The sequence below is a fragment of the Peromyscus californicus genome, unplaced genomic scaffold (assembly GCF_007827085.1).
Source record: "Peromyscus californicus insignis strain IS unplaced genomic scaffold, ASM782708v3 Scaffold_9__1_contigs__length_137607984, whole genome shotgun sequence".
Taxonomy (NCBI): Eukaryota; Metazoa; Chordata; class Mammalia; order Rodentia; family Cricetidae; genus Peromyscus; species Peromyscus californicus.
Window position 1 is genome coordinate 104,628,374 of NW_026294617.1, and position 17,556 is coordinate 104,645,929.

Sequence of the window (17,556 nt, forward strand, 5' to 3'; positions counted from 1 at the left end):
GTCTAGTCAGTCAAGCTCAGTCTGCAGAACCCGATGGAGAAACACACAGAGAAAGCCCAGGGTCCAAAGAGGAGATGCCGCTGAAGATACCTACTGAAGGGACAGTAGCCTGCCATGATAATAGAAGCTGCAGGAATGGGTGCCTGGTCTGAGGAAAAGTATAGCTATATGAGAGGAAGATAAAAAACAGAACTCTGAAAAGCATTGCCAGTTGGTGGTGATGGGTGTGGGTGGTAATGCGCCAGGAGAAACTCTGGTGGGGAAACCGTGAACCAGTCATGGTGACAAACACACTCCTTGTGCTCAGTCTCCTCTCCTACAACGTCTGCTCCACAAGTCCCCTCCTTGACTTAATCATGTTGCAAGCTCTCAGTGGTCTTTAGGTGCCAGCCCCCTTTGCGACCGCTGAACTCACCAAGCAAACAGAGGACCCCATTGTATTGGACCATAAACCTCCACTATCAAACCGAACACACTCTGTCAGTTTGGTTCGATTTCCCTCTGCTGAGAGTATTTGTGTCTGTGTTTCTGGGCTTCAGAATGACAGCTGACATAAGGTGGTGGCATTCCATGTACTATTTAAGGATGCAGGCTTTCGTGTCTAACATATGTGGGTGGGGATCGCTTTCTCTGCCGGTTACTTGTCTTTGATCTGGAGAAATCTGCTAAGCCTGAGTTTCTTTTTTTCTTTTCTTCTGTTTTTCAGTTGCTGGAGATCAAATCCAGGGCCAAGGACAAACAAGACAAGTGTTCTACTGGTGAGCCACATCATCACCCTTATTACGTTTTTGAAACCGGATCTCACTATGTAGCCTAGGCTGACTTCGAATGTTAGATCAACATGCCTCTCTCTCTCTGGTTTTCCCGAGACAGGGTTTCTCTGTGTAGCTTTGGTGCCTGTCCTGGATCTCGCTCTGTAGACCAGGCTGGCCTTGAACTCACAGAGATCTGCCTGCCTCTGCCTCCCAAGCACTGGGATTAAAGGTGTGCGTCACCACTGCCCGGCTCATACCTCTCTCTTAAAAGCTAGAATGGCAGGCATGGATAACCACTCCTAATTCTATTTTGTTTTGCATTGATTTTTCATTTGTTTGGTTTGTGTGTATGTGTGTGTGTGTGTGGGGGGGGGTGTTGTTTTTGTTTTTCTCAAAAGAGAAGCCTTTTGACAAGGTTTCTCTTAGCAGCCCTGGCTGTCCAGGAACTTTCTCTGTAGGCCATGTTGGCCTCAAAGGCTTGTGTCACCACGACCAGCGCTTGCTTTGCTTTTAAGACAGGCTCTTGTTCAAACAGGACTTGAACTGGTGGTGATCCTGGTAGATGGGCCTCCCAAGCGCTGGGATTACAAGCAGGCCCCATCACACTTGACCTCTCTTTATCTCTCACTTGTGCTAATTATCATGGCTGAGGGTGAGGAGACAGTGCACTTGAAGAGCTAGCCGTGGGATTCAGACGCATGCCAGCTGAGGAAGTGCAAGCATCAGGACTTCAGAGGGAGTGGAGACCATTGCTGCATAGTGAATGGGGTCTACAGCCTCACCATCCCGAACTCACACTGATCTTAGCGGACGGTATGAATGGTGTTCTCTGGCCTCTGTGGGAACAGCTTCAGGAAGGAAAACTGGTTCACTAAATCAAAACTGCTAAAAAAAAAAAAAAAAGTCCTCGTAGGATTAAGGATGCTTGCAAAATTTTCAACCAAAGCATCTCTCCTGGCACAACAAAGAAGTTGGCTTAATCTCCCTGTCAGCCTTAGCCTTGGTCCGGGCTCTATAAGCAAGGAAGACCAACGAATGGGGGCAAAAAGGATAGAGCTGCTGAGCAAAGTCCTGGAATATGGAGAAGAGCACAGAGCACAGCCAGTGTGATGAGAGGCATTAGCTCGTATGATGTTGGAAATGTACATACTTACAGTCCTTTTTTTAAAAGATGTATTCTACTTGCATTTATGTGTGTCTGTGTATCTGTTTGAGTGGATGGCACGTGTATGAGGTTGCCATCAGATGCCAGAAGAGGGTAGGTATCATGTCCCCTGGAGCTAGAATTACAAGCTGTTGTGAGACAGACGTGGGTGCTGGGAAACAACAACCTTGGGACCTCTGAAAGAACAGCTCTCCAGTCTCACTCCTTGACTGGTTCTGAGAAGTCAGCTCACAGTAATGTCCAGGCAGGTGTGGGGCTCATAGACTCAAAGCATCCTCTCACTTTACCTCCAAAGTGCCGAGGGCTGATTCAAGCTCACAATCCAGCTGATCCCACAAGGCCATGCATTTAGCACCTTCCTTCACATCTTGGCTGCTCCATGAGGCAGCAGAATGCTTTCAGCACGCAACCATTTCCAGAAAGGGCTTTATTCAGCACGTTCAATCCCCAAATGAGCTAGGGAGAAATAACCTTATGATATGAAAGGCAGAGACAGCAAAAGAGAAACTCAATTTCCATAAAACCTCTAAAAAGATTTTAGTTTTATTAGCCCATCTTGGGACAATCTGGGGGTAAAAGGTCAATCAAATCCAACTTATACGGGATCATAAGCTGCAGAAAAATGACACAATTCTTCTTCATAAGAATTGAATAAAGGTTAATGGATTTGAAAAATTGCATTTCCAGGAGTCTGGCTTTTAATGCCAGGTACCTGGCAACAGATCATCCATTCTATAGGAAAACTGTAGATGAACAGCTTGTGTATAAGATGATGTGGAAGATTCCCAGAGATGTGGTACTTCTTTAGTGAAACAGAAGGTTTATTTTATCTTTTTAATGACTTTCAAAAAGGTTAGGATACAAAGTAACGGGCTTCATTAATTGTTTTCATACACAAGCGTTATTACAAACTTCCCGCCCCACAGCCACACACTCCCATGCTCCCCTAGTGCCTTCCCAGTCCCTCCTGCCTCTGTGTCTCTGAGGCCAGGAGACAGGCAGGGGAAGGAAGGAAGGAAGGAAGGAAGGAAGGAAGGAAGGAAGGAAGGAAGGAAGGAAGGAAGGAAGGAAGGAAGGAAGGAAGGAAGGAAGGTAGGTTCAGGGGCTCTGGAGCTAGCTCAAGCCCGGCCACCTTAACAAGACAGTGTCTCGAAACAGTCAAAGGACAGCTAAGGGATGTAACTCAGAGGCAGAGTGCCTGCCCAACAGAATGAGACCAGGCAATCAATCCTCAGTACCTCATTGAAGAAAAAAAATGGACAAAACTGTTTTCAAGGACAATCAACAAAAACAAAATAGTTGTGAAAAAATGCCAAAATAGGGTTTGTTACTTTGTATGCTAATAAAAAGTAAAAATAAAAATAAACTAAGAAAATTTAAACTGTTCAGACTTGCTCAGGTAAAACAACCACCACAAAATGCTTGCTTAATTTCATTAAAAGGAAAAATAGTTTCCAGGTGTAGAAATCATCCGTAACCTAGATCAGAGTCTCTTCTAACTTCTTTCAGCTCCACGACGACGCCACGCACAGGGCTATGCTGTGACCCAACCCCCTCCGGCCCCTTGGCTGGAACACTCTTCCATCCCTCCAATCCTACACATGGGGACATCCTCAGAGGAGCTGCTTCTGATCCTCTATCATCGAAAAGCTACTAGTCTGGGCTCTAACCTAGACAGTTCTGTTTGCAACCTGCATACGGCTGTGGGATGGTCTGTATGTCAAGAGTGTTGCTGATTGGTCAATGAATAAATCACTGATTGGTCAGTGGCCAGGCAGGAAGTATAGGCGGGACAAGGAGGAGAATAAAGCTGGGAAGTGGAAGGCTGAGTCAGAGAGACACTGCCAGCCACGATGACAAATAGCATGTGAAGATGCCGGTAAGCCACGAGCCACGTGGCAAGGTATAGATTTATAGAAATGGATTAATTTAAGCTGTAAGAACAGTTAGCAAGAAGCCTGCCACGGCCATACAGTTTGTAACTAATATAAGTCTCTGTGTTTACTTGGTCGGGTCTGAGCAGTTGTGGGACTGGCAGGTGAGAGAGATTTGCCCTGACCGTGGGCCAGGCAGGAAAACTCTAGCTACAGCATACAATCCAGAAATGATTTGCAAAGCAATAGCTTAAAATGTCTAAGCCAGCCGGGTGGTGGTGGCTCACACCTTTAATCCCAGCACTCGGGAGGCAGAGGCAGGCGGATCTCCGTGAGTTCGAGGCCAGCCTGGGCTACAGAGTGAGCTCCAGGAAAGGCGCAAAGCTTACACAGAGAAACCTTGTCTCGAAAAACCAAAAAAAAAAAAAAAAATGTCTAAGCCCAGCAGTGGTGGTGCACACCTTTAGTCCCAGCCCTCAGGAAGCAGAGGCAGGCAGATCCCTGAGCTCAAAGCCAGCCTGGTGTACAGAGTGAGTTCCAGGACAGCCAGACCCACACAGAGAAACCAACCCTGTCTTGGAAAAACCATCTATACGTCCAATCCCACCACTAGCCATGACTTTACCAGCTACCATGGCCAAGTACATATATTCAATAGAGAAGAATATGAGATGCCCAAGGTTCAATCCTAGGATAGCAAATTTATGGAAACACTGGCTAGACTCACATTATTCTTAGCTTAATAGACTGGTATAAAATGGTGAAAGATTTTCATAGTTGACAGAAGTAAAACACCCCAGAAATCAAAGGATAACACCATACTTTAAATGTAATAATATAATCACACTGACACACACGAAAAAAAGATTAGCAAGTAACATAGTTAAGTGGTAAAATACTTGCAGAGTTTGTATGAGGCCCTGAGTTCGATTCTTTTTGTTGTTGTTGTTTTTTGTTTTGTTTGTTTTTTGAAACAAGGTTTTTCTGTGTGCTCTGGCTGTTCTAGAACTCACTCTGTAGACCAGGCTGGCCTCAAACTCACAGAGATCTACCTGCCTCTGCCTCTCGAGTGCTAGGATTAGAGGTGTACACCACCACCGCCCAGCCCTGAGTTCAATCTGAGCACTGAGAAAAAAGAAGAAAAAAAAGACTGATATACAAATAATAATGAATGATAATGGCCCTAAGACAAGAAAGTTTACAAACCTCAGCACAGGCATTGCTGGGAAATAATATTATGGAATTTGGGGCTTCCTAATGAAAAGGCAGAGAACTTTGTATCCAAACCCATTCTGTTATGGCTCTGTTATTCTCTGTTAATTCTCTTATTACCATCGTAATGTTCGGAATTGAAAACATCTCTCCAAGTATTGTTATAAAAAGATAGCAGCGAGGGGTCGGGGGGGGGGGGGGGGGGGAGCTGGAGAGATGGCACAGAGGTTAAGAGCACTGGCTGCTCTTCCAGAGGACCCCAGTTCCTTTCCCAGCATCTCCATGCCACTCACAACCATCTGCAACTCCAGTTCCAGGCTTTCCAATGCCTGCCTGTGGCCTCTGAGGGCACCAGACATATACATGGTGCACAGACATACACGGAGACAAGACTCTCATACACATCAAAACCAAAACAAACTGAAAATACGACCTGGGGCTAAACAGATGGCTCAGTGGGTACTCAAAGGGCACTTGCAGGGCCCCGCCATGTAAGCCTGACGGCCCGAGCTCAGTCCTGAGGGACCTGGGGGAAAAGAGAACGACCAACTCCACAAAGATGTCCTCTGACCTAATTTTAGCATTAGAAATTGAATTCGGTGTCTATCACTGAGTTACAACCCCCGGCCCAGCATGCAACATTAAAAAGGGGGGGGAAAACAAATAAGGAATTAACAAAATATAAAGCTTAACTGGAAATTGTATACCCAATAACAAAAGTCACTATTCAATTTACCGCCTTGAATTTTCCACATTGCTGTAGTCAGTAAAAAGCCTTTGATGGAACAATGTTACCCCCAGGGATAATTTACATTGTGACTCTTTCAAAGATCTCTGTATACTCCATACTTAAACTCTGTTCTTTTTACTTGTTTTTGTTTTGTTTTATTTTGAGAAAGGGTCTCACTATATAGACCACATTCTTCAATAACTCCTTCAACTTAAAAAAAATCACAGTAAGCTGGGCAGTGGCACACATCTTTAGTCACAGCACTTGGGAGGCAGAGACAGGCAGATCCCTAAGTACAAGGCTAGCCTGGCCTACAAAGTGAGTTCCAGGACACCAAGGGCTACACAGAGAAACCCTGTCTGGAAAACCAAAATAGGCTGGGTGTGGTGGCACACGCCTTTGATCCCAGCACTTGGGAGGCAGAGGCCAGCCTGGTTTACAAAGTGATTCCAGGACAACCAAGGCTGTTACACAGAGAAACCCTGTCTGGAAAAACAAAAGCAAAAACAAACAAACAAAAACCCAAATAAACAAATAAGTAAAAAGCATACTAAAATTGTTTTAAAACTTGTTAGTATAGTGAATGACAATTGGCTAAGCAAGACACAACAATCAAGTGATTCTAGCCAAAACAATGTTGCTGGCTTTTTTTTCCACAACATAGACACATATAATATTTATTCATTCATTCATTTATTCATTTATGTGTTTGTTTGTTTGTTTATTATTTTGGAGACAGGGTCTCTTGTATCCCAGGCTGGTCTTCAGGAAGACTTAAAAAATTTTTTTTAATGTTTATTTTTATTACTGGTGCATTGGTGTTTTGCCTGCATGTATGTCTGTGTGAGGGTATGGGATCCTCTGAAACTGGGGTTAAGGACAGTTGTAAGCTGCCATGTGGGTGCTGGGAATTGAACCCGGGTCCTCTGGGACAGCAGCCAGTGCTTTGAACCACTGGGCCACCTCTCCAGCCCTGACTTTAAATTTTTGATCCTATTACCTCCACCTTGAAAATGCTGATGTTACAGCCATGTGTGCCAGCACTCCTGGCTTAAGTGCTAGAGACCAAAGCCAGGGCTTCGGGCACGCCGCGAGGCAAGCACTCTGCCAGCTGAGCTGCGGTCCCAGCCTGTAACACTTTACTCTTCCTCAGTCTTTATACAATTCTATAGCATTTGAGTTTTTATGTGTTTGCTTTGTTGCTTGGTGTTTTTGATAGAATTTTTTTGGTAGTGCTGGGGGTGGGGTGGGTTAAAGCCAAGGCCACACTATATGATAGGTATCGGTAAAGTAAGTAGTCTACTACTGAACTACAAGCCCCATTCTCCTTTGGTTTATTCATTGATCCCTGAGATGAATTATTAGGTTACTAAATGAATGCTCACAATTTACTGAGACTTATGCAGACAGCAACAGGGGAACTGTACACCCTGATGCTTGCTTGTGTCTCCTGCCCAGAGAACATCTCTCTCTCCTTCTAGTGTGGTCCTTGGGAAAGTGAAGAAGTGAGTATTTATTGAGCATTTACTATATAACAACAAAAAAAGAGTATTTACAAGGATCCAGGCATCAAGCTAACATCACATGAATACTATACTATTTAATCCTTAAACAAATTGTATTCAGTGGATACCAGTATGACCTCCACTTCCAAAGTGAAGTAAGACACAAATAGGTTATGTAGCTTGCCTACAGTTACAAAACTATTAACTAATGAAGATTTGATACAAGATGTGTGGATAACAGTCTTTGCTCTCAGTCTCTAAACCCAACAAATGGCCATCACTGGGTCCCAGGGTATACATACTGGCCTCACAGGCTACCCTCTGCAAACAGACCAAGGGCGAAGGCTTGTTCCACCCTCGAGACCAGTCTGACAGGAATTCCATGTCCTGAGTCCTCAGGCACAGCTGAAGACGTGAGTAAATCTCCTATCTCTAGGCACTCCTCACTGAGTAGGAAAGGACATGGTCAGAAGAGACCCACAGTGGATAGCTGTAGACACAGGCGCTCTCCCACTTAAGTCTAAGGGTGGTACAGCCTAACACTGTCCAAATTTTACTAGCAGACCCCACTCCAGGATGTCTGGCCTACTAAAGAGATGGCAAAAATCAAACATCAGGCTTGCTACGGTGATTCATGAAGATGTGAGAAAGTATCTCCTATGAAGTGATTCTTGACTAGTCCTTGTCACAGTGGCAAACACAGGATAAGTCTTGTTTGACATCAGCTTACTTCCTATCAACTTAGCACTCACTCTCTGTGGTAGAACGTACTTTCAAAGAAGGCTCACACGTCACACCACAGGCTGTTCTTACGATGTGATACTACTCTCCACCCTTGTGCATATCAAGTGTTGATCTCTGGGTCCTTCTCTTTGAATCTAGATGAACTTGGACCACCTTGACCAACAGAATAAGGCAAAAGGGACCTTAGGTGGTTCCAGAGCGAGGTCATGAAGATGCTTTTCACGTCTGCAAAACTCGACTAGAACTTTTACACTTGGTCCCCAGTGACCGCCCTGTGGGAGCCAAGTGTCTCTGTAGAGAAGGTTCGCCCAGGTGTTCTCCCCAGTCCCACCCAGCACTGGCTGCTCGACATAAGATGTGCGACTGGAATCAGCTTACATGATTCCTGCCCTAGCTGAGGGGTTCGCGCCCACTGATTCCTCAGTCTAACCAAGCTGCAGATTAATGAACAAAATGCATGATTACTGCTATATGATGCTGCTGTGTTTGCAGTGGTTTGTTATGCAGGAATTGATCATGAAAACTATTTATAAATCCTTGAAATAAAAGCGAGAGGAAGAGACTATTGAACTTCAGGCTGCTATGTGTCACTAGACACACAGGTCATTAGTTCCTCAGAGTACCATAATCTGATCATATAGTAACTACTTATAAAAACATAAAACACTAATCTTCTTCATAGTTCACAGTGAATGAAGCCTAAAGTACCTTCTTATTTTTCATTAATATTCAACAAAACCGACTTGGAAATCATTTTTTTTCTTTTTCTTTTTCTTTCTTTTTTCTTTTCTTTTCTTTTTTTTTTTTTTTTTTTTTTTTGGTTTCTTTCAAGACAGGGTTTTGGGTTTCTCTGTGTGGCCCTGGTTGTCCTGGAACTCACTCTGCAGACCAGGCTGGCCTCAAACTCAGAGAAGTTCCTCCCTCTGCCTCCCAAGTGCTGGGATTAAAGGCATGGGTCACCACCACCCAGCTGGAAACTTCTTATTAAGCTAAATATATACCTACCATATTGTCTTAGTGAGGGTTACTATTGCTATGATTAAGCACCATGACCAAAGTTAAGTTGGGGAGGAAAGGGTTTTTTGGTTTACACTTCGACATTGTAATTCATCCCTGAGGGAAGTCAGGACAGGAACTCAAGCAGGCCAGGATCCTGGAGGCAGGAGCTGATGCAGAAGCTATGCATGGAGGGGTGCTACTTACTGACTTGCTTATCATGGCTTGCTCTGTCTACTTTCTTATAGAACCCAGGACCATAAGCCCACAGATAGCACCACCTACTATGGGCTGGGCTCTCCCCCATCAATCACTAATTAAGAAAATTCCCTACAGGCTTGCCTACAGCCCAATCTTATGGAGGCATTTTCTTAATTTAGGTTCCCTCTTCTTAGATGACTTTAGCTTATGTCAAGTTGACATAAAACTATTCAGCACACATATGATCCAGCAATCCTATTCCTAGACAAAAACACGTCCAAGAGAAACATAATCTTACACTCACACAAAATCCTACATACAAATATTTAATGGCAACCTCATTCATAATGGCTCTAACCTGGACACAATCCAAAATATTCATCTAGTGAATGGCCAGGAGTGTTAGACCACACAATAGATGCAGCTCAGCAACAGAGGAGAATAAAATGTTGACACATGCAATAACTTAGATGGGCTTTACAGGCTGAGTGAAAAAAATCAATTTCAACTGGATACATTCCAGGTAATTCTATTCATCTGGCATTCTGGGAAAGACAAAAAATTATAAAGTCTTGGGCTAGGGATATAGCACAGTGGCTAAGCCCTTGCTCATCAGATCCTGTGTTCAGTGTCTAGCACTGGAGTAAACTCTCTCTCTCTCTCTCTCTCTCTCTCTCTCTCTCTCTCTCTCTCACACACACACACACACACACACACACACACACACACACACACACACACACACGGTCTCTTAACTACCAAGTGTCAAATGTGAGCGGAGTGTTCAGCCACAAAATTAGCAGATGAAATACTACAGAGTGACATAACCACTCTGTACCCAGATGGTGATCATTACACATTAATATTTGTCAAAACCTGTTAAGCTATATGTAAAAGAGAATTTTACTATCCACAAATTAAAAGAAAAATGTAAAACCTGGCATGGAGAACCAGGCTTGTAATTACAGTAATAGGAAAGTAGAGGCAGGAAGGTCAAGAATTCATGACCATCTTCATCTTCACCCCAAGTTCGAGACCACCCTGGGCAACAGGAGGCCCTGTATCTAAAAAGCAATAAATAAATAACCAAACATTTTAATTTGAAATATAAACTTAAATGTTCATACATTGCTATAGTCATTTATTGCCTCTTTCTCCCATCCATTCACTGTCCAAAATCAGTTGTCCTCTCCTAAAATTCCAATGCTGTGTAGAACATGAAAACTCAAAATATAACATCTTTTTGTTCAGTGATGGGGACTAAATATAGGGCTTTGTGCAAGATGCAAGTGTGTGTGTGTGTGTGTGTGTGTATGTGTGTGTGTGTGTGTGTGTGTGTGTGTGTAGATACATATCCCCATGAGATGTATCCATATCCCAATATACAACATCTTGACAAGCCTATACAAAGAATAGAATTAATAGAAGAAATAGAAGATCTTGACACTGAAAGTGTATTTTTAGGGGGAGGAGAGAACCTGTTCAAGAAGATTCTCCATTAACCCAAATTATTCAAACTGTGACCTTTCTCAGAAGTGTGGTACAGACAGCAGAAATAACTGGGTAGTCCCCAGGAGAAAAAAAAATGAAGTGAGGCAGTCTCTGACCTCAGGAAGCCCGATGCTGGAGAAACGCTTTCAGATAGCATAAAAGCGGAGAGAAAATTCAAGTTATTCTCATTTGATGGGTTTGAGTAACTTCACTTCTGCTTAAAACCCACACTCAAGCCAACTCGGCTCAAAAGAGAATTTCATGAGGATAATTACCCAGGCTAGGAGCGCCAAGAGGGCTGGAAGGCACTCCCTTAATAGTCCCAAAGCTGGGATCAGAAGAGCAGTAAACACTGGCTATGAACTAAGCCACCAAGACCCGTTTTAAATCCCCGGGTTGAAAATCTCTGTCCATGAACCTCAACGCACAGTGCCCTTTTCCTAAATTCCCGCTTTATCATCTTGAAGAGGGGAATAACGATATCTCCTTCCCAGGACTATTGTGAGCTAAGCACTTTGGCTGGTTCCTTGTAAACATTTCATTTTTGCCACCTGAAAGGTATCTAAAGTACCACAGCACACACACAAAAAAAAAACACTTTTTGTTCCATAAATGAACTGACACCAATACCCAGAGATCCTGGGAAAGGACTGATCATCAAGGAACTGGTGACACCACATTTTGTGGCACAAAGAGTGAGGTCATCTCATAGGTCCTCAAAGATTCACAGCATCCGTACCATAGAAACCCCATGAACCCACAGGACCACTTAGTTTATAATGGTTTGTAAAGGTGTTCTGTTCAGGGGCCGGAGAGATGGCTCAGCGGTTAAGAGCTCTGGTTCCTGTTCCAGAGAACCTGGGTTCAATTCCTAGCATACATGACAGCTCACAACTGTCTGTAACTCCAGTTCCAGGGATTCTGGAACCCTCACACAGACATATATGCAGGCAAAACACCAATGCACCTAAAAATAAAAATAAATAAATGTTAAAAAAAAATGATGCTCAGTTGTAAAACTATCATTTCTTGCCAGGCAGTGGTGGCACACACCTTTAATCTCAGTATTCAGGAGGCAGAGACAGGTGGATTTCTGTGAGTTCAAGGCCAGCGTGGTCTACAAAGAGAGTTCCAGGATAGCTAGAGCTGTTACACAGAGGAAACCCTGTTTGGAAAAGCCAAAACAAACAAACAAACAAACAATCATTTTTTCAATCCTTTTTTTTTATGAGGTTAGAAAATGAATGAAAAATAAACACAGGGCTCATGTGCATGCTCTTTGTCCCAGGTCTTTAGGAGGCTGAAGCAGGAGAATCACAAGTTCAAGGCCAGTCTGGGCCACTTAGCAAGATCCTGTCTTAAAATCAATTAGGGGGAGGGGAGTCTGAGAGGCTAGTTAATAAGATGCTTGCCTACCACACACAGGGTCTTGAGCTTGGTGGTCTCATAAAACCAGATGTCAGGAAGACAAGTCCAAGACCATCTTCAGCTGGAAAGTTTGAAGATGGCCTGAGATACATGAGACCCTGTCTTTACAAACAGCATGGGGGCGGGGACAGGAATGTAGCTCAATGATACAGTGTTGCTAAGTGAGGCAAGGCCATGGAGTCAATCTGCAGTACCAGAGGAAATAAATAAACACAAATAACCACATAAGCCAAAGCAAGCTGGCATGCAGGATATGCGTCTTCCTGATTTGGTCCCTAATTTGACTTATGAGTTTGAAAGGCGCAAACACTTCTGAACTTTATTATTCAGAAAACAAAATAAGAATTTTTGTTTGTGGTTGTTTGGTGTTTGTGGTTTGCTTGTTTGTTTTTTGTTTGTTTGTTTATTTTTAGTGGAAAGTCTAAAAATGAAGGCCAGAGGTTGTCTGCACAAGTTATACCTCAGGCACCCTCCTCCTTTTGTTAAGAAAGGGTTTCTCCTCGTCTGGAGCTCACTATAGGCTCCTGCTGCCTGGCTAGCCATTGAAGACTCAGATTACGCCTGCCGCCACCTCTCCAGTGCTGGGAACAAGAGCGTGCATAACATCACACCAAGGTCTCTCTCTCAACAGTGGTTCTGCATAGTGAACTCCGGTCCATTGCAAGCCCTTTACCAACTGAGTCCCCTCTCTAGCCCTACTTTACTTTTGAGAGAGGGTCTCATATAGCCCAGGCTGGCCTTGAACTCAATGTGTAATGAAGGATAACCTGGAAGTAATGATCTTCCTCTGCCTCCTTGATGATGGTATTACAATCAGTGCCACCACACCCAATTTATGGATTGCTAGGAATTGAACCCATGACCTTATGCATGCTAGGCAAGAATTCTACTAACTGAGCTATATCCTCAGCCCCAGGTTATGACTTTTATGAAATTTTCTTTTAAAAAAAGAACAAAAACCTGGCTTGATTGCAAAAATTTTTAATCCCAGCACTCAGCAGGCAGAGGCAGACAGATAGATCCCTGTGAGTTCCCAGTCTCTAAATAAATAAATAATTGAAAAAGAAGCATGATAAGACAGTATATTGATAAGTTATTTTATTATTCTTGCTGTTGTTTTCTCTCTCATAAGGGCCATTCTGGAAGGACAAAATGAAGTTGAAGGTCACCTGTCCTTGACTCTCATTTTTAGAAATATACATTTTAAACCACTTTATGTGAAGATAATTATTTCAGATATTTCATGTTGTGTCAACATTTTCTAGAAGTTCTAAAAAAAAAAAAAAAAATCTGAGTCCAAAGCTAGCCAATGATTCAGCCAGTAAAAGCACTTGCTTCGCAGGCCTGGTGAGCTGAGTTCAAGCCTCACAACTGACTGAAAGGTAGACAGAGAGAACCAGCTCTACACGTGTGCGCCATGGAATGTGTGCCCACACTCACACTTTGTGTATGCACAGGCACAACACACACACATCAATAATAAAATGAAATCTTAGTCCAAAAGATCAAGTTGTAAGAATAACATCTGATCGATAAGTATTCCAATATTAAATCAAATTGTTAAATAAGAGCATAAATGTAGCAAGTAGATCACAAAACGAATTCAGTTATACACTGTTATTTTAGATCTATGCAAACTTAGATATAATTTAGACTCATTACTAGACAAATGATCAAAACAAAATGCTGAAAAATATTTTCTCTAAATTCAAAGAGGACCCCATAGACAATTCAAAATTCAAATAGTTCAGTGTTTTCATTATAAAATTTAAAAATCCATATTTACTGATGAGAAATGATTTTCCCTTTTTTTTTCTTTCTTCTTTTGGCTTTTTGAGGCAAGGGCTTGCTATCTAGCCCTGGTTGTCCTTGAACTCACAACAGTCTTCCTACCCCCAGGGCCCGGGCTTCTAGGTGTGCACCTCTATGCCCACCTTGCCTTCTTCATCTCTCTACCTTAGGATACAAATATTATTTTGCAGCATGCTTAGTTACTGACCCCTGGAATCAGGAGGATCAGGAGTTCAAGTTCATCCTCGATTATATGCCAAGTTGGAGGCCACCTGGATTCTGTGAAATGCTATCTTCAAAAACAAAACAAAAAAAAAAGCAAAAGAAAATGGAATGGAGCATGGGGAACATGCCCAAAATACAACATAAGAATTTTCCAACTTAAAAAAGGAGAAAAATGATGAATGAGTATGTGTTGAATAAGTGAATTTCAACACAGTATATTTTCTGTCTTTCTTTGGTTTTGGTTTGGTTTTGTTGAAACAGGGTTTCTCTATGTAGTCCTGGCTGTCCTTTGTAGGCTTTCAAATTCAGAGATCCACCTGCCTCTGCCTCCCAAGTGCTGGGATTAAAGTCATGCACCACCACTGCCCTGCAACATAGCATATTTTCATTCAAATTCTGAATTAAATATATTAATTTACCAACTCTACTTGTTATATACCCACCAGACCTTTTCTAAAATATTTTTATATCTGAATTTTCACTATATATTAAAATTATGATTAATGAGTTTATTGCTAAAAGCCATTTAACGTGTTTAATTATACTTTTGACTCCTTTGGACTTCTGTGTTTTTAATTATACTTTTCTCCCAACATAGTTCAGAAAGAGGAAGGAGGTTCAGATTTTAAGTTAAATCCCATTGAACCCAGAATCCTCTGGAAAAAGAGTAAAAGACATAGAGAGACCTGTCTGAGAAACAATAACACATTGGCTACACAGTGTGACTGGGACGTCGGACGGCTCATCACTTAGCAGGACAATCCAGCTACACCTTCTGTTTTGCTAATTTTAATTTGTTCTGAATCGCTTGCAGGCAAATGGAGGAGATGTGAGTCTGCAGCCAGAGGTTGTCGGCACGTCAGTTCTACCTGACTAAGTCAGGTAGAGGGCAATGACCAATCTGAGCAACCCATTTCTCCATCCTATGCAAATTAATGCACCAACCACTGAAGGAGTGTGCCGGAAGGTCAAGAACATGAAACCCTGGACAGAGGACACCAGTTGGTGACTCCGACGTTCGCATGATGTCATTTCACACAGCTTTTAACGAGGTCTTCTCAGGAAAGTGTCTACTTTGCAGAACAGCAATGACCTTTCATGCAAATTTTTCCAAGTAACTATTTTCATTCCTAGTATATCTGAGGTCAGTAAAAGTGTTCTAAATATAGAATAAGACTTCACAGAAACGTTTGTGCATGCTCACATTGTATTTAAATTAACATATTTAACATTTTACTCTCTAAATATTCATACCTGGGTGTTACACACATTCATATTAACATATTTAGACAATATAGTTATAAAAATGATTTTTGCTTAGGATGTGATTTCTCTTACATGGCAAATAGTAACATCACATTCATTCTTACATGCACAACTACCCCTAATCCAGATTTAATACCTGTCCTCACAATTCTAACGGAAAAAAAGATAGCTTCAAGTGCAACTTAAAATACATGGACATAAAACTGGAATCCTGGTCCACTGTAAGGATTTCAAATTCTAACAATTCTTTTGGAAACAGACGGCCATAAAAACAAGTTCACATTAATTTTTAGGCTTTGTATTTTAAATGTCCATTAAAAAGCATACCATAATATATTATATAATTCTACCTACAGATATTAGGAGTCAAGTGAGACAAGTTAAGTGTCAACCAAATTTTACTATTACCCATTCCTATATTATGGAGTTTTAGGTATTCTTCAAAAATTTCACACTGCCAGGGGGAAAACACCCTGTCTTTCTGTTGGGTGTTACCTTTCTGTGCAGAGTAACCATATTTTGACTCTGTTTCAACTAGGAATCCAGTTCTCTTTGGTAAAGAAGCGTCTTGCTTGGCATTAGCAAATCACATCTCAGAATAATACATCATCTGAACAGGACTGGAGAGCAGTCACTACCCCTGTGATAGAACCATCTAATGTGCTAAGGGTGGGGGTCCTGGCTGTGGCAGTGAGTGAAGAGAAAAGGCCTAGATATCAAATCTCATATCAATAGTGGATGGAGTACTACTTCCCTATAGTTTTTCCACTACCACCTTGTTTTTGGAGACAGAGTCTACTAAGTAAGCAGCCCCAGCTAGCTGGAATTCACTATGTAGACCAGGCCAACCTCGAACTCACAGGGATTCTCCTGCCTCTGCCTCTGGAGTGCTGGGATTAAAGACCTGGGCTGCCATGCCTGACCACTACCTCCTTTTAAAATTATTAGCATACAGACAGAAAACAGGACTTAATTCAAAGAGTCAGACGAATACACAAGCCCTTCTTGCGGTGCCGGGGTGCTGGGCAAGCTATGTGAGCACAGCCGTGGGCAAGCATGCACACTTTTCCTACAGCTCCCTGGCTGCAATTGTTGGGGATAGCTGTGTTGAAAGTTGTGGTCCCCTCTCTCCTACGGGTGAGAAGCCAATGTTTGCAGCCATCCCTGGCAAAGGTCCTCAGGGAATTCCGTTCAGGGGTACAACCCCAATCCTAGCACCCTGAGTGACTTCTAACGGTATAGCTCTGCAGTGGGTCATGTGACAGCTGGGTGTGTGCCTCAGTGCGGCGCAGAGGGATCAGTTTGCGGGTGTGCCTGAGTGTGTACCGGACAGAAGTTACACGCCTGGTTTGGGAAGACGCGCGCCTGTGTGTGTGTGTGTGTGTGTGTGTGTGTGTGTGTGTGTGTGTGTGTGTGTGTGTGTGTGTCTATGGGGTGGGGGGAGCGTGAGTGCAAAGTGGACTGTGAATACTCCTGGGCCAGGCGAGCTGTCCAGGCGCGCCCGTGTGGGTCCCCTGCGGGACCAGCCCCTGCCCTGAGGTCCAGGTCCCGATCCTTGGGGGAGGCGAGGGCGTGGGAGGGGCGGCGGCCCCTCACATCCAGCACCCACCTGACGGATCCGCGGTGGGTTCGGCGGGGTGCAGGCCCCGCCCTCCGGGCCGGGGGAGGTGGGAGAAGCCATGTCCACGCTCGCGGGGCTCTGTCCCTCGGTCGAGCCCGGCCGTCCCTCGTGTCCTCGGCTCCTCGGCTCCGGGCCTGCCTGTGTCCGGGCTCACCCGGGGACCTTGCGTGCTCCTGGGCGGCCGCGGCGGAAGGCCGGCCGTGGCCGCGATCGCCCGTGGGGGACTGCTGATCGCGCCCACCTACCTCCGCGCGGCGAGCCGCGGGGCCATGGCGAGCCGGGTGGGCTGCGGGCTGGGCGGGCTGGGCGGGCGACACGCGCTAAGCGACTGCCGCTGGCGGCGCGGGGAGAAAGAGGAGGGCTCCTTCCCTCGCCGCGCGCCGCCGGGAGAGCGATGAGCTCATGGACAGCTCCCAGAAATATGTCTATATGCACCACTGCCTGCCGGAGCTCGCGAGGTGGGTGGGGATAAGAAGCTCGGCGGCGCTCCCGCAGCTCGGGAGACGTCCCCCGGGAGGCCCGGCTGCGGCTCCTCCCTGCCCCGCGCCGGCC

General features: G+C 44.1%; 1 protein-coding gene across 1 annotated transcript in view; it reads right to left on the bottom strand.

The window, feature by feature from the left end:
* Ank2 (ankyrin 2) overlaps positions 1 to 17,217 on the bottom strand; it is a 596,871-nt gene extending 579,654 nt beyond the window's left edge. Inside the window, exon 1 of the mRNA XM_052731611.1 lies at positions 16,993 to 17,217. Within this exon, the coding sequence (XP_052587571.1) occupies positions 16,993 to 17,064 (72 nt within the window). The 5' untranslated portion in view covers positions 17,065 to 17,217. The remainder of the gene's footprint in view (positions 1 to 16,992) is intronic.
* Between the last annotated feature and the right edge of the window lie 339 nt (positions 17,218 to 17,556).